Source organism: Thamnophis sirtalis, unplaced genomic scaffold (assembly GCF_051295495.1).
Source record: "Thamnophis sirtalis isolate CommonGarterSnake01/CBP01778 unplaced genomic scaffold, rThaSir2_p1.2 scaffold_6, whole genome shotgun sequence".
In the NCBI taxonomy this organism is placed as follows: domain Eukaryota; kingdom Metazoa; phylum Chordata; class Lepidosauria; order Squamata; family Natricidae; genus Thamnophis; species Thamnophis sirtalis.
Genome location: NW_028261386.1, coordinates 129,512,687 through 129,534,955, shown reverse-complemented (window position 1 = coordinate 129,534,955; position 22,269 = coordinate 129,512,687). Strand labels below are relative to the sequence as shown.

Here is a 22,269-nt window from a genome sequence, read left to right as displayed (position 1 = left end):
ATTGACACCTCTGGCCTAAGCTAACAAAAATAGCCTCTATGTATACATGGTTCACTGACAAAACCGTGAAGCCCTTTTCCGTGCCGACATAACCGCGGAGGGCAAATCCGTGCCGTCCAAAGCACTAAGCAAAATGCGACCCTAGCGTGCCGACATAACCGGGGAGGGCAAATCCGCGCCTTCCGAAGCACTCAGCAAAATGCTTTTACTAGCATTCAAAAGCTAACCCTAACCCTAACCCTAAACCTAGCCCTAACTCTAAACCTAACCCTAAACCTAACGCTAACCCTAAACCTAACCCTAAACCTAACCCTAAACCTAACCCTAACCCTAAAACCCTAAACCTAACCCTAACCCTAACCCTAAACCTAACCCTAACCCTAACCCTAACCTTAACTTAAATTGGCTTTCTGTCGCCGCACTGTTGTAAAGCGCCCTTCTGTCGCCGCACTGTTGTAAAGCGCCCTTCTGTCGCCGCGCTGTTGTCACCGCGCTGTTGTCGGCGCGGTGATGACATCGCGGTTTTACCAACGCGGTTTTGTCGGCGTAATACAGGGACAGAATACAGGTAGTCCTCAACTTACGATTACAATAGAGCCCAGAATTTCTGTTGCTAAGCAAGCTAGTTAAGGGAGTTTTGCCCCATTTTACGAGCTTTCTTGCCAGAGTTGTTAAGTGAATCACTGCAGTTGTTAACAACTGTTAACATAATTTAACAGTTGTTAAATTAGTAACGGTTTTTAAGTGGATCTGGCTTCCCAATTGACTTGGCTTGTCAGAAAGGTTACAAAAGGTGATCACACGACCCCAGGTCACTGCAACTGTCATAAGTAGATGCCAGTTGCCAACTGCCTGAATTTTGATTATGTGACCATGTGGATGCTGCAACATTCAACAGCCCTAAGTGTGAAAACTGGTCATAAGTCATTTTTTTCATTCCTTTGTTTTATTTATTTTTTAAATTTTTAAACAAACATAAACAGACATAAAACATAAAAAACCATTCTCCACTTACATACAGTGTGTCAATTGGTTACAAAACTTTCGTGCTCCCTCACCTCAGTCTTCGCTTACAATTTATATAGAATCTCATACTATCAATCTAATATATATGCATACAATTATTATCATTATTAAACATTTATTTGACTACAACCATTATTACTTCCCTTTATGTGAAATATTCCAAGTTTAGAATACATTTACATTGTGGCATTTCATCACATCATCCCAAAACCATCCGGTAATATTACATCTTTATACTGTGTTCTGTGTAAAATTGTTTATCTTTGGTTACAAAACTTTTATGTATCCTCTCCATAGTCCTCACTTATAATTTATATAAAATTTCATATCATCAATCTAGTATATATCTGATAATAAGGCCCTGCCACATTTTTCTGGTGGGCAAAAATATAAGCCCTCCCCCGAAAATAAGCCCCCTGCACAACCCCTCACCTCAGGCTAGGCAGAGTGCCACTCACCAACCTAACGGTATCCCGAAGGTGCCAAGCCGTGGGAACTGGGGGGAGGCAAAGGTGATCGCGTTGCTTGGTGCCTTCAGATACTGCTAGGTTGGTGAGCAGCGCTGTGCCCAGCTGAAGAGGGGGTTGCCGGGTGGCTGCTCTCTTCCGAGCGGGCTCCCAAAGAGCCGGACACAGCCTCAGGGGCGAATGGCTGTGTTACGCTGTCGCAGCAACGCAACACAACAGCCATGAAGTGACCACGCTCATGAGCAGCCACCCTGCAAACCCCCTTTCCAGCCAGGCACAGCGCCATTCACTGACCTAGGGGTATCGCCAAGCCGTGGGAGCGCCTGTTCGCCGCCACCCAGCTCCCGCAGCTTGCCGCCTTTGAAATGCCAGTGAAAGGCGCTCTGCATGGCTAGAGAGGGGGGTTGCGCGAGCAGCTGTTCTGCTCCCGCTCGCGCGCCTCCCAGCCTCACGATGCCCTCACACACACACAGCAACTTTTAATTCATTCAAAATTGTTCTTTCACAGCAAGGCCTAATGATGTTCTTGGCATAATGTCTGACTAGTTATTTACTAAAAAAAATGGTTTTTTTTACTTCTATGAATTCAGTGTCATTCTCATAGAAGTTCCTTTATTTATTATAGTTAGGCAATACTTCCAGTTCCATTCTGAAACGATGCTTCACAGGGCACAGGTATAGAACACAGAATCTGCTGCCAACTCATTCAAGCAGAAATGTTCGGGACTTGGAAGCCTGAATGCCAATGGGTGCTGCATTCATTCATGTGCTCCGAAATTTATTTTCAGAATTGAACCCAAAGCAGTGCATAGCCCCATTATTTTGTCAGCAAAAAAATTGGACTGGGAATGGAGAGCTTTTGTTTTGAATATTACAATTAGCTCTAGGGTTTACACTGGTAAAACATATACCTAACTTCTGTACTCATAAAGGGTAATAATGGACAAGCAATAGAGACATCTATGAATTTCTCCGAGGTGAGGAACAACTCAACACACTCCAACGCCATGTCCCAACATGCACATTGCTGTTTCTTTTAATACGTTATGACTGAAAGAGGAATTAAAGTGGTTTGGCCCACCTTTGAGTGAGAGGCACCATTGTCAGAAATTGTTATCATTCCATTATGTGATGCTGAGTTTGCAGATTAATTATCCAAAAACCAGGCAGGCGAAGTTTATAATGAAAGTGTAACTCCATTTGAGGCAGAGCTAAACCTGCTCTGTCCTGCATCTGTATACTGACTTAATCATGTAATTTTCACACTGGCTCAGGCTTTTTCTTGAGTTTATCTCATCCATGGGAAACAACAATTGCATCTTTCAATTATTATTATTATTATTATTATTGCTATTATTACAATACAATTGTATTGGAGGGCTTTATAAGTGACGACTAGCACCTTGAAGCGTATCCGGAGACCAATCGGTAACCAGTGTAGCTCGCGGAGGATAGGTGTAACGTGGGTGTACCGAAGTGCACCCACAATTGCTTGCGCGGCTGCATTCTGGAAGAGCTGAAGTCTCCGAATGCTCTTCAAGGGCAGCCCCATGTAGAGCGCATTGCAGTAGTCCAGTCTTGAGGTCACAAGGGCATGAGTGACTGTTGCGAGTGCCTCCCCAGTGGTGGGTTTCAAAAAAATTTGGAACCTCTTCTGTAGGTGTGGCCTGCTTTCCGGGTCCAACTGGTGGAACCTCTTCTAACTGGTTCGGTAGATGTGACGAACCGGTTCTACCGAATAGGTGCGAACTGGTAGGAACCCACCTCTGGTCTGAAGGCAGTTTTGATCCGGGAAAGGGCAAATGATGCACTGAACAGAGTTATACAAAGACCTTCCTGGCCACAACTGCCTCTTGCTGATCAAGCAGGGATTGTGATTCCAGAGGTGCAACCCACCCAAAATTAAAGGTAGAATATTCCAATATTCAGGTCACGTCCATGAGATCAGGAGAAAATTGAACCAGATTCATTTCTTTCCCAAGCAGGCATATATAGCCTCCAGACCCTACGACAGAGTCTCAGAAGGTTCATTTCCGAGGTGGGTGAAATGAGGACCCAGACTGTGGGGGGCAATATGCTGACTCTGTAAACCGCTTAGAGAGGGCTGAAAGCCCTAGGAAGCGGTATGTAAGTCTAACTGCTATTGCTATTGCTATTTGGTTGGCCTGGGGTAGCAGCAATAATTGGATATTATCAGCATCCTGATGACAGAGAACCACAAACATGCAGATCATACAGACCAGAGGTTTCATGTAGATGTTGAATTAAAAGGATACCTGTGGAACGCCACAAAAAAGGCCCTAGGGAGTAACTTCTCCCATTTCCGCACAAGCCAAAAAAAGAAAACAGCTTTAAAGAAGAAGAAAAACCACTTTAAAATAGTGCCCCCAACTGGTCCAGCGTGACACCATGGTTAACAGTATCAAAAGCTCATTGCCATCATAGCTTCTTCATATAGGTCATGTCCAAGTGCAAGCAAAGCTGCCGCCACACTAAATCTTAAACTGAAATAGATAACCAACTTCCTCAAGGATCGTCTTTAGCTACAGTCCACTTTCTCAACAACTTTCCTTAAGAAGGGCAGACCAGAGGCACCACCTCCTGACAGTAAACAAGAATAGGCTTATTCTCTGATATAACAATAGCAGTTAGACTTCTATACCGCTTCATAGGGCTTTCAGCCCTCTCTAAGCGGTTTACAGAGTCAGCATATTGCCCCCAACAACAATCCGGGTCCTCATTTCACCCACCTCGGAAGGATGGAAGGCTGAGTCAACCTTGAGCCGGTGAGATTGGAACCGCTGAACTGCAGGTAACAGTCAGCCGAAGTGGCCTGCAGTACTGCACCCTAACCACTGCGCCACCATCCACATTATAGGAGCAAGGAGAAAGGATTTCTGTGTTGCCATATACCGTGATTCCTCTTAAAAGAATAAGCAGAACTGAAATAATTCTGATGGATCTAAAGCCATAAGAAAGCCACAAGCTAGTCTAATGTGACTTTGGGGAGGCCAGCTTCAGAAATAAGAAAATAAAAACTCCCGCAAAAGTGTGATTAAAGGAGCGGCGAACTCAACATTGTGAGTTATCTACTTTTAAGTTTTACGTACTTCCTGAGATATATTGAGGAGGGGGGCGGGGATGAAGATCCTTCTTCATCAAGGGAACATTTCATAAATTATCTTTATTTTATGTTGGTGTTAAACATCCTTTGGATCAAGATCCATCGCTCACAATTACACGGCGAAGCAAGGTGCCAGTTGTACTGCACGGAATCCACTTGACTCCGCCTGAAATGCTGTTTCTTTTCTCAGTCTGAAAAGCTTTAATGTTAAGTGATCCCCTGCAACAAGAAAGCGGGGAACTCGCTTCGATTCAGCCAAGCGAAGCTTACCGAATTTCTTTTCCTCGGCCGAGCTTTTATTTCCCTGCTCGGAGGAAAAAGCAAAGACTAAGCTGCACAGTAGAAGGCAGCAAGCAGAAACTTGAAAGCCGCACATAATAGGGGCTTTCTTCTTTTCAAACGTATCCCGTAGCAATCCAAGGCTTGACACCCAAGTAATATTTTGCTCCTTCCCCATTTGTAGCTAGAGGCAACTGACATGCTGCGGCGAACGCTGGCATCTTTCGCTTCTCCTATCCCGGAGGAATGTATTCAAGTTAGATCTTGATAGCCTGCAACATGTTTTAACAATCGCCGTAGTACAGAGCGTACAGCCCTTGCCTTGTGGGCTGGCATGAAACCAAGGCTTCAGACCAAACTTCTGCTACAGTATATATATATATATATATGACTTGTTTGCCTTAAAGCAAAGACTTGCATCTCACAAACTTTCCCCGCCTAAAATTCTTTGCCTTGATTTCTGCCGTGCTTTAATGGATCTGGCAGCTCACACGAGCTCTGTTTGCCTCCCAAAATCTGGGAAGCGTGACCTCCAGTTCTGAATAGCTTCTCCTTCCTCTTCTCGGGGGATTGCTACTGGTTCTCATCGGAAGCTCAACTTAAGGAGCCAAAGAGCTTCTCCGAAGGGCCAAAAGGGCTCTGCGTTAATCTCTCGTCTGCTCAATACAATTGCAATCTCTTGAGCTGGGATTTTTATTATTTTACTGCTGTGGATAATAGTCCCACATTTTTCAATAGCCTTCCTGTAGTCTCCAGGTGTGCGTGCTGCTTAATCTGTTTATTATAAACCACGTCTCTTTTTTTTTTGCCATGTGCACCTCCAATTTTCCTTTTATTGCTACACAATACTTTCATGGCTGGTATTTGTTGTGTTCATATAGTTTTCCTGGCTGTTGGCTGAGACATTTCACAAAAAACTGGTGAAAAGCTTTGCTTGAAAAACAAGACACATTCCATTCCATATTCATGAGGCTATGTGCATTTTTACACCATGTGCATAAAACCTATTCAAACTTGCCGCATTCAGATTTCATCCTCAAGTGAAAGGAACAATGAGTAATAGTATTTCTCTGCATTCAATCCTCCCAAGCTTAGTTTTCTCTACTATTCCCTTATACATTTATACTTTTGGAGGTGGAAGGAAATCCAATCTGATTCATTTGAAAGCCTTTCCATAATATTTGCCTGGTAAGGTTTTTATAAGGTAGGTCTTGATTCAACTCTCCCCGATTTTCTGGGTTGGGACCTCAAGCAACGTACTGGACCATACTGGAGAAGGCAATGGTAAAAAGGAATCAAAGGGGCCAAAAATCAGGGCGGCTAGACACCATCAAAGCCAATACCAGCCAGAGGATACAATAACTGAAGGAAGCTATATGAAATGTGAAAAGAGGGGGGGGAGGGAGGGAGAAAGAGACAGAGACAGAGACAGAGAGATGATTGACAGCATTGAGAAGCAGTCACAATAAAGATCACATGAAGTGTTAGTACTACCTAGAAGATCTAGGGTAGTCGTGCGCGGGCATCAGGGGTGGGTTTCTTGCCCCATTCCAACCGGCGTCCTCGTGCATGCGCGCAGTGCACGCATGCGTACTAGCGTCTGCGCGACGCTCCAGCTGCTCCTGGATGATTGCGCAGGCGCTGTATGCGTCCTGTGCATGCGTGGAAGTGCAGAACTCGTCAAAACCGGGTAAGGACTGCGGGCGGGCGCGCCCTTCGCCGTTCCCGGAAGTTACTTACTTCCGGGTTCGGCGACCAACCGGTTCGCAGGGACCGCCGCGAACCGGTTGAAACCCACCCCTGGCGGGCATGCCACACCCATAATGCAACTGTAATTTCAAAATAGCCTCCAAAGGCAGAACCTTGTAGAGTTCATAACATTAATGTAACCTAGAATTCACGAAGGTACAAGTTACTATTGCACAGGCTTCTAACTTTAACCAGCGCTTGATTGTACCAATTTAAGAAAGTCACGGAGATCGATAGCTATTGAAACTGATAAAATTATTTTTCTCATATAGAAGATAAAAAGCAAAGGAAAGAGGCATGAACCCTGCCAACACTAAAACGAAGAGACCATAAATGTGAACTCTCTTCACTTTCCCCTGCTGACAGATTTAGGAAGGAAAAGAATCCTTGTTAATACTGTGTCCCTGTCTCCTACGAAGCAATTATGAAAGCTACCATGATTGATGGTATTAAGGCTCACTATGAGTTCTAAGGGGATCAGGAAGAACATATTCTCCCTGCCAAAAAAAACCGGGGTCACAATAAAACTCAACAAACAACATATTGTGATTCATACCATTTTTTGCAGCTTACCTAATTTATCTCAATTGCCCTTCAACATCCGAAAACATTTTCTGCATGTTGACTGTTCTACACACATTTACTTAGAAGTACCGTATTTTCACGACCAAAAGCCGCACCGGATTATAAGCCGCAGTATCAATTAACGTTAATTTTTCAAACTTTTTCCACATATAAAGCGCACCGGGTTATAAGCCGCACGTTTCCCGACGCTTCTGGACATCTGTTGCAGTCGCGAGAAGGAGCGGAGAACAGCGCGAAGGTTCTTGGCGCTCCAGGAAGCCGCGAAAGAGGCTGGGGGAGGCGCACGGCTTGGTTTCTCCTCCCTGGACGTCGCAGCAGCAGCCCCAAACTCACCGATCTCAGTGTTTTTCGCATCGGGGTGTGCTGCAAGAGCATGCCCCGATGCGAAAAACACAGAGTTCGGTGAGTTTGGGGCTGCTGCTGCGACGTCCAGGGAGGAGAAACCAAGCCGTGCGCCTCCCCCAGCCTCTTTCGCGGCTTCCTGGAGCGCCAAGAACCTTCGCGCTGTTCTCCGCACTCTCCTCGGCTCCTCACAACTGCAATAGACGTCCAGAAGCGGCAGGGGCTATCGAGCTGGAAATCCAATCCCCATTAGCCCCAAAAGCCGCTTCTGGACATCTATTGCACTCGCGAGGAGCGGAGAAGAGCGCGAAGGTTCTTGGCGCTCCAGGGGGCCGCGAAAGCAGCTGGGAGATCTTTTTCCACATATAAAGCGCACCGGGTTATAAGCCGCACTGCCGGTTTTGGATCAAATTTTAGGATTTTCAGTGCGGCTTACAGTCGTGAAAATACAGTAATTTCTCTTATTTCTAAGAAAACCTCAACATTTTATTTGCTTTTCAATACCAGGATCATTGCAACTGAACAATAAGACAGGAAATTCCTGGAGAGGTACAATGTAGTTTTATTTGATTAAAACTGTATGCTTTCTGAAGATACGTGTGGTCTTCTTCTATCTTGTTATGATGTTGTAGCAAGCTAATGTGAACCAATATTACATTGAAATAGGATAATTATCTTTAGATTCCCAAGAGGAGCCCAAGTTGTGCCAACAAATTATATACAAATGTTGACCTTCTAGATATCACCAATTCCAGTTCAACAACAAGACAGATGCAGCTATTAGAGAAGACCCATGGCAACAGGTTATACATGTCGTATAGTACCAAAACCTGCTTAATGATGATAAATTTCAGGTACTATTATAAAAAAGATACCTGATGTAAAAACATACTAACAGATAAAAAACATACCTGATGTATGATAGCAATTTGATATTTTATGGTTGCAGTTCTACCGGTGACTTACTTACAGTATTACAAATACCATACATTTCGTGCAAATTTCTATTCTATTGTAGGAAGTTATCACCCAGCCCTCTTCCAGAAAAAATGAAATATCCTAGGAAATATTGAAAAGGCAGAATATTTCCCTGGATGTGAAAAGGAGAAATGTTTTAAAGAGAAACTTCCTGCAGCTTCCTGCCTCCCCCAACCCCCCTTTTGTCAATGGGCCATTAAGAAGGCCAAGCTAGTCCCTTTACATAATAAAGAGTTCTCCACTTCAGCTCCAGGGGGATGGGATTAAGACATGATAATATTGGCCCTTTACTCAACTGACCACATGGCATCTGAGAACTCAACCAAACCTGGATTCAAAACGCAGCCTAGAGGGTTGCCCCTGCATGGCCCCATGGGAGTCTGACAACCAATCAGAATACATTTCTTACACAGGAACAGGAAACAGAGAGGTGGGACTGAACAGGTTATAAAAAGCCTAGCAAGCCCCTCCCTCAGCCCTTCTCTTCTTCTCCACCAACATTGAAGCCTGTGATCACCTTTTCTGTTCAGGGCTCAAGCCATGTGGTCCTGTCCACCATTAAAACCATCTTTCCAAGCAGCCTCCATGTCTCCAGTGTCTTTTCCCCCACTTGGAGCCGAACCCAGAAGGACATTTCTTTCATCACTACCTTTATCAAATCAGTGACTTTATTATAATCCGTCAGAAGTGCTAGGTAAGATTTAATTTAACATTTATAATTTCAGAGATACAAAACAACTAACAAACACCCACGGACACAAAATAACAAACTAGTTCAGGAAGGAATTCCTGTTGGCTTCAGCAATAAAAATAGTCCCAACAATTTTCTGAAAGCAAATATATACTTTGTAATATATGCAATCTAAATATACACAGAAATGTGGCAATCAATTATCAGACAGGATAAATAAAGGACACGTTTATTCAAGGAATACTTTCTAATACACCCAACACACATAGGATCCAAATTTAATCCATTCATAGCCTAAACTTAAATTTCAATTCTTGCAGTTCTTCTGCAGTGTAGCCCTTACAAGGAAAAAAAAATCATATAGAGATCAACAAATGTTAACTTATTTCACTACTTCTGCTCCTTCCACTCATCATAAATAGTTGGCTGCTTGCTGCCCCCCCCACCCCCCATAAAGACACTTAACAAGCTACCAGTATTTTAAAAGTTTCTCACATCTGGGAACATGATCTCTGTTATCCTGTCATCTGATGACAAGGAAACAGCCACTGTGATCCCAGCCTCCTGGAATGTCTTAAGTTCCCATAAAGGACAGTCTTTAACTCAGAGCTATGTTTATCCCTATTAAAAAACCACAGAAAATATTTTTAAGGTCACTTGATCCTGACAACCCAATGCGCTGCCTCTCTGGCTTCTGAGCCATCATCAGAAATTGCGCAAAAATACTCAAAGGCCACGGAATTGTGCTTTGAACATGGAAAAATACAATTGGAAGCTGAGTTTCTTAAATAAACTACCACGAAACCTTGATTTAATTCACCTCTGTTTAGCAGACTCTGGGTGCAACAGAACTACAGCTCTATATAAAAACGCCCCACCACTGCGAAATAAAAATTTTCTCTGCATCTCAGGTAGTACAGACAAGCCAGTTAAATGTCGATTAATTTTATCTTCATTCTACAATATTCGCCGCAATATATGCCTTGCACTAAGGCTTCATGATGCAAATCAAATATAGTAAATCATACCTATGACACACTTTCAGATTTAATGGATGTTTAGGTTCAACATATTTCCTCCATCCCAGATGGTCTGTAAAAATGAGGTTTCCTTCTAATGTGTCCACTACCTTGATATTATACATTTTCAGATGGGTTTAGGTTTATTAGATTTAGATGCTTTTTCCTGAGTCTTTGACCCATGTTTGAACAACAATATCAAGGCCCAGTAAGGCAAATTCCAAATAATGTAACCTATGAGATATAACATCACAGTCTTCTAAGAAGATTGATTACCTTTTGATTCCAAAAGTCCATTGTTGAATTTGTTGAGGATTCAGTAAGTCCTTGACTTACGACCTGGCGGCTAGCAACTAGCCAAGCCACGCCCTGATTGGCTAAGGCGGGCCTTGGCTAAGCGCGGGCCGCTAGGGGCACGCTCCATGGCTTTTTCCCTGCTTGACAGCTCCATATAAATTGTGACCCGACAAGAGCGCGAACGTCAAAAGCGCGCCGACAAAACCGTGGCGCTAAAACCGTGATGTCAAAAGCGCACCGACAACAGCGCACCAACAACAGCGCGCCGACAGAAGCGCGATTTAAGTTAAGGTAAGGGTTAGGGTTAGGGTTAGGGTTAGGTTTAGGGTTATTTTTAGGGTTATGTTACAGCGCGCTTCTGTCGGCGCGCTTCTGTCGGCGCGCTTCAGCGCTCATTCGTCGGCGCGGTTTTGTCACCGCGGTTTAGTCAGGCGCGCTTTTGTCGTTCGCGCATTTGTGGTGGAACCCATATAAATAGCTGTCAAGCAGGGAAGGTGCTGAATCGCCTGTAAATAGTTAACAAATAAAACCCTTCTGTTCCGTCGATCCTGACTCGAGTCTCGTCCTTCCACCAATCCTCAAAAGAATTGCTACAATGTACGGTGCATGCTTTATCAAACAGACCTCAAGTTGTAATGATAAATCTTCACCACTTTCTAACTCCTCAGAATTATTATTTCCTCATACAACCTTAACAAAAGTGCAAATACCTGTATTTATGAATGAGGGCATTAAATAATCTCCCGTCTCGCCAACAGGTAGTAAAATTTTCACAGCGAACTCCAGCATAACCTTCTGTTATCTGTTGCGTCCAAAGAAGCAATCGTTCTTTAGCAGACATGTCCTCTGACTCTCCAGTAACATGGATATCAGAAATCTGTATGAAAATAGAATAAACCAATCAAGTGAATATAGAATAAAATTACTAATAGCAATACAATCAGCCATACTTCATGTTCTCCCCACTCTACTAATATTAGAGCGGGGAAAATATCATTACTGGTGAAAGAGTTGAAATAACTCCAAGTACAATCTTGATCTGTGTTGGGACAAAATCTCCAAATGGCACGGATACGTCAGCAAGATTCACTGGAGAAAAAAAAAATATGCTTGGAAGTATTAATGGTAAAAGGAAACCAGGCTGACAAAGATGGCTGGACACCATCAAAGCTGACACCAGCCAGAGCCCAGAACAACTTAAAGATGTAATGCAAGATCAGAAGGCATGGAGACACTTGGTCCATAGAATCACCAATAGCGTGACCCAACAAAAGGGCGAACGACAAAACCGCGCCTGACTAAACCGCGTTGCTAAAACCGCAAGGTCATCAACGCGCCGACAACAGCGCGGCGACAACAGCGCGGAGACAGAAGGACGCTTTACAACAGCGCGTCGACAGAAAGCTGATTTAACTTAAGGTAAGGGTTAGGTTTAGGGTTAGGTTTAGGGTTAGGTTTAGGGTTAGGTTTAGGGTTAGGGTTAGGGTTAGGTTTAGGTTTAGGGTTAGGGTTAGGTTTAGGGTTAGGTTTAGGGTTAGGTTTAGGGTTAGGGTTAGGTTTAGGGTTAGGTTTAGGGTTAGGTTTAGGGTTAGGTTTAGGTTTAGGGTTACGTTTAGGGTTAGGTTTAGGTTTAGTTTTACAGCGCGCTTCTGTCGCCACGCTGTTGTCGCCGCGATTCAGCGCTCATTTGTCGGAGTGCTTTAGAACACGCGGTTTTGTCACCGCGGTTTAGTCAGGCGCGGTTTTGTCATTCGCCCTTTTGTCGGTGAACCCACCAATAGTCCAACACAATTGAATGGATAACATCATCATCTTCACTTTAGAAAGGAGCCTTGTAATACAACTGAATTGATTCAAGAGCCTCCACTCTGCAGTATGCACATACATCTCATTTCGTGACCAAATTCCAGCAACCAGGTCATTAGGGAAATTGTTATTAAGAAAACACAGCAGAGATGAAGATAAAGATGCTGGGAAGGTCACCGGTTGTGTCTGTCTCATTCAGATAAAATTGTTACTCTCTGTTGTTATTCCCACTCTGGCATGTTGTTGTTGTCAGGTGCACCAAATTTGGTTGTAAATTCGTACAGGAGTCAGAAGATTAATTCTTTAGTCACTTTTTATTAGTGCTGTATTTGCAAACGGTCACTATAGCAATAGCAATAGGAGTTAGACTTATATACCGCTTCATAGGGCTTTCAGCCCTCTCTAAGTGGTTTACAGAGTCAGCATATCGCCCCCACAGTCTGGGTCCTCATTTCACCCACCTCGGAAGGATGGAAGGCTGAGTCAACCTTGAGCCGGTGAGATTAGAACCGCTGAACTGCAGATAACAGTCAGCTGAAGTGGCCTGCAGTACTGCACCAGGGGTGGGTTTCAGGCGGTGCACGGTGGTCCCCGCGAACCGGTTGGTTGGCGAACCCGGAAGTAAGTAACTTCCGGGAACGCCGAAGGATCCACCCACCCGCCCACGTTTCTTACCCGGTTTTGACAAGTTCTGCGCTTCCACGCATGCGCAGAACGCATACAGCGCCTGCGCGATCCTCCAGGAGCAGCTGGAGCATCGCACAGGCACTAGTGCGCATGCGTGCACTGCGCGCGTGCACGAGGACACTGCCGGCCCCGTTCCAACCGAACCGGTTGGAACGGGGCGAGAAACCCACCCCTGTACTGCACCCTAACCACCGCGCCACCTCGGCTCTTTCACTGAGATGGTCACTAAACAAGTAACAGTGTACTAGGGAAATGTGCTAATTCAACGCTATCCCTGGGTGGACAGTCACCAGGAGTCAGATGGTATATGCATTTTTATCATTATTAACGAATGGACCCTAAGCTGATGATTCGTCAGAAGGCAAGCACAATGAAATCCTCCTACTGTTTGTCACGTAATTTAAGAGCATAATTAAGATAAAATACATTAAAGTATAAAAGCAAAAAAGAACAAGAAGAGTAGGCCTAAAAAAAATTGACTGGAACATTATCTTGTTGAGAGCAAGGCAATTGGAACAGTGCCAGCAATATATGTTAACATGAAGCAGAAAAACATTTTGGGGTAATAATTTCCTGTCTTTTTAGGGGAAAAAAACAGGGTGAACCACTCCCCCCCCCCACTCCTCAAGTTTTTATAGCATCTTTTGATGATAGCGTTAAGAATCCTATTATTTTCAATGGTTGAAACGAAGTTCTTTGAAGATGAAAGAAGAAGAGATTCTGGAATATGTAGCTAAGCAATAAGTTCATTTGTCTGTAGAGATTTCGCTGCTTTAAAATATGCAGGAGGATTTCTCCTTGGAAAACCAGATCCCTTCAAAGCCTTTCAGCCTGCAGCAGCTAACAGAATAGGAGAAAATTTACAGTAGAGTATTTTTCCCCCCAAGGTTTACCTTTTTATCTGCTAAGTGACAGAACTTAGAAGGACTACGGTTGATCTCCAATAAATTAAGTTAGTATTTAAGTGGGAGGTTACTAGGAAGGTTCGGTTACTGAAGGCTAGATTGACAAATTGCAAAAGCACCCCCCCCCAAAAAAAAAGACAAAGACCAATCATTTCTGTTCTGGTGCCAAGAAAGCTGTATGAGTAAGTCATTGGAAATCAAACTTCCCTTAAAGATGGTTTAATTTTTACTACCTTTATATGCGCAGGGAGATTTAACCTCTGACAGACATCAAAACAATAACAACAAAAAATATTTCCTCTTGCTCACTCCCTAGCATCTATTTGGAAATACATAATCTTTGCCATAGGAAGAACGACCAAATACCGGATGTCTGTCTGTCTATCTGTCTGTCTCTATCTCTCTGTCTCTCTCTCTGTCTCTCTCTCTCTGTCTTTCTCTCTGTCTGTCTGTCTCTGTCTCTCTCTGTCTGTCTCTCTCTCTGTCTCTCTGTCTCTCTCTCTCTCTGTCTTTCTCTCTGTCTGTCTGTCTGTCTCTATCTCTCTGTCTCTCTGTGTCTGTCTCTCTCTCTGTCTCTGTCTCTGTCTGTCTTTCTCTGTCTGTCTGTCTCCGTCTGTCTGTCTGTCTGTCTGTCTCTCTCTCTGTCTCTCTCTCTCTCTCTCTCTCTCTCTGTCTTTCTCTCTGTCTGTCTGTCTCTATCTCTCTGTCTCTCTGTGTCTCTGTCTCTCTCTCTGTCTCTCTCTCTGTCTCTCTGTCTCTCTCTGTCTCTCTCTGTCTCTGTCTTTCTTTGTCTGTCTGTCTTTCTCTGTCTGTCTGTCTGTCTCTCTCTCTGTCTGTCTGTCTCTCTCTGTCTCTCTGTCTCTCTGTCTTTCTCTCTGTCTGTCTGTCTCTATCTCTCTGTCTCTCTGTGTCTCTGTCTCTGTCTCTCTCTCTGTCTGTCTGTCTCTGTCTCTCTCTCTGTCTCTCTCTATCTCTCTGTCTCTGTCTCTCTCTGTCTTTGTCTGTCTGTCTCTGTCTGTCTCTCTCTCTCTCTCTCTGTCTGTCTCTCTCTCTCTCTCTGTCTTTCTGTCTGTCTGTCTCTATCTCTCTGTCTCTCTGTGTCTCTGTCTCTCTCTCTGTCTGTCTGTCTCTGTCTCTCTCTCTCTGTCTCTATCTCTCTGTCTCTGTCTCTCTGTCTTTCTCTGTCTGTCTGTCTTTCTCTGTCTGTCTGTCTCTCTCTCTCTCTGTCTCTCTCTGTCTCTCTCTCTGTCTCTCTGTCTCTCTCTGTCACTGTCTGTCTGTCTCTCCCTCCCTCCCTCCCTCCCTCTCTCTCCCTCTCTCTCTCTCTCTCTCTCTGCACCAGACAACAGGTAATGAAAACTCTTTGCAGAAACGTTAAAAAGAAAACTGCAGGGGTTTATCCCTTCAATTTGCCAGGAATGAAAAAAGGACTTAAAGATATCAAAGCAAAAAAAAAGTCAGCTTTCATCCGAATATCAAGCTTGTTACACTCCTAACTACAGTTAGTCCTTGATTTGCAACCATAATTGAGCCCAAAATGCCTATGGCTAAGTGAAACATCTGTTTCACATGAGCTTGCCCCATTTTACGGCCTTTCTTGCCACAGTTGCTAAGTGAATCACTGTAGCTGTTAAATTATCTGGCTTCCCCATTGACTTTGCTTGTCAGAAGGTCGCAAAAAAGAGATTACGTGACCCCCCCCCCCAGGACACTGCAACCATCCTGAGTCAGTTCCCAAGCATCTGAATTTTTATCACGTGACTATGGGAATGCTACAACAGTTGTAAGTGTGAAAACTGGTCATAAATGATTGTTGTAAGTCAAGGACTATCTGTATACATTCAGAAAAGAAATTGTATTTCTATTTCTATTTAGTTTATTTGTATGCCGCCCTTCTCCAGGAGGGACTCAGGGCGGCGAACAACTCAGGGGGGAAAGGGGACATAAACACAGTACACGCAGTTAAAATACACGAAAATCACACAGCCATAGAAGTCGAGAGGGGAGGGGAATTCATCAACCCCAGGCCTGCCGGCACAGCCAGGTTTTGACGGCTTTCCGGAAGGCCTGGAGAGAGGTGAGGGTCCGGATCTCCGCGGGGAGTTCATTCCAAAGGGCCGGAGCTGCTACAGAGAAGGCCCTCCCCCGGGTGGTAGCCAGATGGCATTGGCTGGTGGACGGAACCCGGAGGAGGCCGACCCTGTGAGATCTAACGGGTCTTTGGGAGGTAATTGGCAGCAGGGGGTCTCTCAAGAAAGCCAGCAATGCATATGATAGTGTTGATCCTTATCTCCAATCAGTTCTATGAATCAAGGGGAATTTTAAAAACCTTGAACATCAACATTGTTAAAAACAAGAGCACTGAAACGCCAAGGTTAAAGAGATACATAATGTTATCCTTTAGGAGAGCTTATTAAAACGGTACTCAGGTAGTCCTCAATTTACAACAATTCATTTAGTGACCGTTCAAAGCAGTGGTGGGTTACGACCGGTACGCTCCAGTACGGGCGTACCGGTGCCTGCCGGGAGCACCGGGTACCAATCCAGTACTCCAGAACACCCACCTGCCCACCTTACCGGTATTTGAGCTTTTTTTTTTTAATAAATTTTTTATTTATTTATTTATTTCCAAAACAAACATATATTGTAAAAAGTATATCGGCTGGTTACAAAAAGCTTTGGTGCATCTCTTCCACCGTCATCAAATATAATTCATATTAATTCAAATATCTTAACTCAAATATTTACTATATTAACATCATCATGCCTCCACTTTTATTTGACTACAGTTATTTAAACATCCTTCATCCTTAAATATACCAAGATTCAATCCATCACCACATGCTGGCATTTCGTTTACTTATTTATAAAATCCTCCATTAACATTAAGTCCTCATATCCTGTTTTAGCTAAACATCCATAATATTTAATACCAAAGTTTTCTAATCCTCCAGGTACATAATTTATTATCATTATCATTTCTTTATTTAACTATATCATAGCATTTTCCCCCTATTAGTTAAAATTTAACTGTATATAGTTTGGATTTTTTATGATAATTATTATTGTTATTAATAATCTTTATATATAGTCCAAAAATATTTCTAACCGTCCCTTCTCATATCCAATTATTACTTATCATAACAACTCAACATTGTATACATTACTATCATTATGAATTTTTATTTAACTATACCTATTACCAATGGATTTAACTAACTTTAGCTAATTTTGAATTATACTCTTCCATCTATCAACCTGTATCTCTCCAATAACAGAACAATCTTATATCTTCTGGCATTTGTGGTATTTGAGCTCTTTGGGGCTTCCGCACAAGCGCAGGGAGCATACAGCGTCTGTGCAATGCTCCATCGAGCAGCTGGAGCATCGTGGAGGCATCGTGGAGTGTTGCAGACGGTAAGTACAGATGAGCGCGTGCTGCGCGCGCACTGCGTGTGTTCATGTGGTGGACGCCGGGATCCGGAACCGACCACTGGTTCAAAGTTACAATAGCACAGAAAAAAAGCAACTTGTAAGTTTTTCACACTTATGACTGTTGTACAATCCCCATGGTCACATGACCAACATCCAGATACTTGGCAACTGAATCCTATTTATGACAACTGCAGTGTCCTGGAATCACGGGATCACTTTTGCCACCTTCTGACAAGAGAGGTCAATGAGGAAGCCAGATTCACATAACAACCGTATTACTAAGTTAACAACTGCAGTGATTCACTTAACAACTGTGGCCCAAAAGGACATAAACAGGGGGTAAAACTCACTTAAGATTAAGATTAAGATTTAGTTTATTTGTATGCCGCCCTTCTCCGGGAGGGACTCAGGGCGGCACATAATTAAAATACACGAAAATCACACAGCCATATAAGTCGAGAGGGGAGGGGAACTCATCAACCCCAGGCCTGCCGGCACAGCCAGGTTTTGACGGCTTTTCGGAAGGCCTGGAGAGAGGTGAGGGTCCGAATCTCCGCGGGGAATTCATTCCAAAGGGCCGGAGCTGCTACAGAGAAGGCCCTCCTCCGGGTCGTAGCCAGATGGCATTGGCTGGTAGACGGAACCCGGAGGAGGCCCACCCTGTGCGATCTAACGGGTCTATGGGAGGTAATTGGCAGCAGGCTCAATTGTGGTCATAACACGAGGACTACCTGTGCTCGAGAACACAGTGTATGCTACAAATATGTATCACATTTTCCTTTCCCTTATGCCTTTTTAATATAGTTAACATCAAAACCATTCCCCTATAATCTGACAAAAACTGAAGTATCTTCGTTACTGCCCAGTGCAATAAGAAATAGACTAAACCTTTGGCCTACTTTACAGTTGAATGACTTTCAACAACTGTGTACATTGGAAACAACACAGCAGAACCAGTGCACAATTGCTTCCTCTCCAAAAGTGACTTTCGGAAGCCGCAGAATTCTCAAGGCTGTCAGTTACATCTGCCCTGACTCATGCAAATGGCATGCACAGCAGCAACTTTTAAAAAAAAGGACAGAATTTGAATTTAAATTGCAATTGCTGAAGATTTGCTAAGGTTCCAAGCCCAGGCTCATGGAAGTGGGTTGCACTTCCAAATGTCTTTAAGCTACTCTTTCCCCTCACCCCCTGCGACAGTCTTCACATGCACAGAGGTCATCTTTCATCTCCTTTCGTACAATGGAGGATGTTCATCAGAAGGTCGTGCAATTAAAATCAGGTCTTCTGCCACTGAGGACAAACAGCAAATGGAAAATGTGGCAGGACCCCATGAGATCATTTTGCTTCACAGGGGGGGGCAAGCAATCACTCTCTTCTTCTAGAATTCTTACGTCTTTGCACTCTATCCCAAACGATGCTCCAAGTTAGGGATGGGGTAGGGGAAGCTGGGGGAGGAATTAAAACCGTGGCACGACAAAACCGCGGTCCACTAAAGCGCGCCCGATTAAAGCGCGTCGCTGACGTCATCAGCAGCGCGACAAAAACGACCGCGGAGAAAAAAGGGCGCTTTAAAAAGCGCTTTTAAAGCAAGCCGATTCACGTAAAGGTAAGGGTTAGGTTTATGGTTAGGGTTAGGTTAAGGGTTAGGGTTAGGTTTAGGGTTACGTTAAGCGTTAGGGTTAGGTTTAGGTTAAGGGTTAGCGTTAGGTTTAGCGTTAGGTTAAGGGTTAGGTTTAGGGTTCGGTTTAGGGTTAGGTTTAGGGTTAGGGTTAGGTTTTGGGGGGTTAGGTTTGGGGGGGTTAGGTTTAGGTTTACGCGTTAATTTTAGCTTTACCGCTCACAGCGTGCTTTTTTCGTCGCGCTGTGATGTGATGACGTCAGGTACGCGGTTTCGTCGAGCGCGCTTTAGTCGACCGCGGTTTTGTGGTGGAACCATTAAAACTCTAGCTTTTCTTTTCCCACCCTTTTTAGTCCCACAGACCTATGGTAGAGTAGGAAATAAGTCTGCGAACAATTGATTGGATTAGATATAAAATTAAAATAAAGCCCTGCTTTCTGCTGATATACTTGACTGCTTGAATTCTCCTCCCTCTTTCAATTCAACAAAAGTCACAAGAAACAATACTAAAAATTAATTCTTTTGCCTAAGCCATCCTAGTTTGCATCATTATTTCTGGTTCTTGAACATAATCTTTCTCCTGGCTTACTTATTGGCAGCTAGGCCTGTGAGAGGGATATTGTTTTCTTTAAACAAGCATGATTCAGATAAGCGAGGTGGCGCAGTGGTTAGGGTGCAGTACTGCAGGCCACTTCAGCTGACTGCTATCTGCAGTTCGGCGGTTCAAATCTCACCGGCTCAAGGTCGACTCAGCCTTTCATCCTTCCGAGGTGGGTAAAATGAGGACCCGGATTGTTGTTGGGGGCAATATGCTGACTCTGTAAACCGCTTAGAGAGGGCTGAAAGCCCTATGAAGCGGTATATAAGTCTAACTGCTATTGCTATTGCTAAGCTACTTGAAATGTTGGGTTTGGGAGGTTTACCCCCCCCCAATGGAAATCTGGGAGGCAGGTGATTGAATTATAACCTTGAGGACAGCAATAATAGCTCATCTGTTGACTAGCAGTGTCAAACAGAAACATTTGAAACACAAGAAAAGCACTTCCTAGTGGCAACAGCTATTCAACAATGCGGCAGATTACAATGGGAGATGATGGATTCTCATTTTCAGCAGAAACTGGTAAGCCACCCTTGGGGATATGCTGTGTGTGAAGTGTTAAGTGTGCACTTGGCAGGGGGTTGGGTTTTGTGTCCCCAAGATTCCTTCCAATTTTTTACATTCCACGATTCTAATTCTCTAATCGCCTCTGATTTATCCCGAAGCAAAAGGATTTTTTTAAAAAAAGAAAAGAAAGTTTCTCTTGACCCAGGAAAATGCTGTTATTAATGGGCACGGCTGACAAGGGACAAGCATTCAGCAACTCAAAGGCATCTGAAGGGTAATTTAAACAAGTTCATAAATCTTTGCCCCTTGATCACTCCATCATAAAACAATGGACTAATTCACTGCTTAACCTTCAGCCCAAGATAGGATTCCGTTTCAGGTATCACTCGGGCAAGGGTTAAATCACATGGAAATGATTCAGCTCAGATCTTTGGACCAAAGTACAGAAGGAGCGGCCATTTACAAAAGGCCAAGGCCCAAGGAATTTACTTGTAGGAAAGGATCATGTTGAGAGAGAGAGGGAGAGAGTGGGAGGGAGGGAGTGGGAGAGAGGGAGGGAGAGAGAGGGGGAGGGAGGGAGGGAAGGAGAGAAAGAGAGAGAGGGAGGGAGGAGAGGGGAGAGAGAGGGGGAGGGGGAGAGGGGGGAGAAGGGAGGAGAGGGAGAGGGAGGGAGGGAAGGAGAGAGAGAGGGAGAGGGAGAGAGAGAGGGAGAGAGAGGAGGAGGGAGAGAGGGAGTGGGAGAGAGGGGAGTGGGAGAGAGGGGAGTGGGAGAGAGAGGGGAGGGAGGGAGAGGGAGAGAGGGAGAGAGGGAGGGGAGAGAGAGGGAGGGAGGAGAGAGAGAGAGAGGGGGGGAGAGGGAGAGAGGAGGAGAGAGGGAGGGAGGGAGAAGGAGAGAGGGAGGGAGAGGGGAGAGAGAGGGAAGGAGGGAGAGGAGAGAGAGGGAGGAGGGAAGGAGAGGAGAGAGGGAAGAGAGAGAGGGAGAGAGGAGGGAAGGGAGAGGGAGGGAGTGGGAGAGAGAGGAGTGGGGGAGAGAGGGGAGGGAGGGAGAGATAGGAGTGGGGAGAGAGGGGAGGGAGGGAGAGGGAGAGAGGGAGAGAGAGGGAGGAAGGAGGGAGGGAGAGAGAGGAGGGAGAGAGGGAGGGAGAGGGAGAGAGGGAGGGAGGGGGAGAGAGGGGGAGGGAGGGGAGAGAGAGGGAGGGGGAGGGAGAGGGGAGAGAGGGAGGGAGGAAGAGAGAGAGAGAGAGAGAGAGAGAGAGAGAGAGAGAGAGGGAGCTTGAAACAAAAAATGTGTATGACCGAAGAAGTGAGGGTTTTTTGTGTTGCTGCTGCTGCTGTTGTGTCCATACAAGAATAGGATGTTTCTCACTTTGGAATTAGATATGTGTAACTATTGCATGGAGGACATTCACTTCGCTGTATTGTGCATAAAAGCTAACAGTACAAGAATAATTGAATGAACACATATGAAGAAAAAATGCTGATACTATTATGTTTACCTCAAAGGAAGAAAACCTTTCATTTTGTATTATCTAATCAATGGAATTTCCACTGGGAGGAAAAAAAAAACTTAGCCATTAGCATGTTGGGGGGAAATTATCCCATTTAAAAAATGCATATTGGGGGACCAAAACCCTCCTCTTCCTTTCACATATAGGTTACTTATGAGAGCAAATCTCTGCAGGCTACTCCACTCTCATTCTCTCTGAGGGAGATGGGTGGTTCCATAAGCAACTACATACCCAAAATCGCCACGGAGCTTACACACATTTGGGATGCACAGCTTTTGCACTGTACTCCCTCAAGTCAAACAATACGTCCAATAAGCTCAGTGCACGCAATTTGGTTGAAATATATTCAAGGCATCACTGTTTTTAAGAGGGGCCTGCTGGAAATTATTTACGTTGCTATTTTTCAAAATATTTTTTTTTTTCTAAAATCCATTGGAACCATTATTCCAAATCTCAGCAAAACACCACAATTCGGAATTTTAATTCGATGGAATTTTCAGCACGCAAGAGCCAACAAAGATTTTCCTAACCCAAATTAAATAATCAAGTCTTGTTATTTTTCTATTTTTGCCTATCGTTTTATACTGGTTTAATTCTGTAGCATATTTACCTTGCTCCTGTTGTGTAAAGTGGTGGAAGTTGCAT

At 44.2% G+C, this 22,269-nt stretch overlaps 1 protein-coding gene across 6 annotated transcripts in view; it reads right to left on the bottom strand.

Moving 5' to 3' along the window:
* The window catches only part of DST (dystonin), a 410,298-nt gene that overhangs the window by 234,750 nt on the left and 153,279 nt on the right, over positions 1-22,269 (bottom strand). For all 6 annotated transcript variants that reach the window (XM_087718947.1, XM_087718939.1, XM_087718941.1 and 3 more), the window contains one exon: positions 11,268-11,434. In XM_087718947.1, coding sequence (XP_087575073.1) covers positions 11,268-11,434 — 167 coding nt within the window. The remainder of the gene's footprint in view (positions 1-11,267; positions 11,435-22,269) is intronic.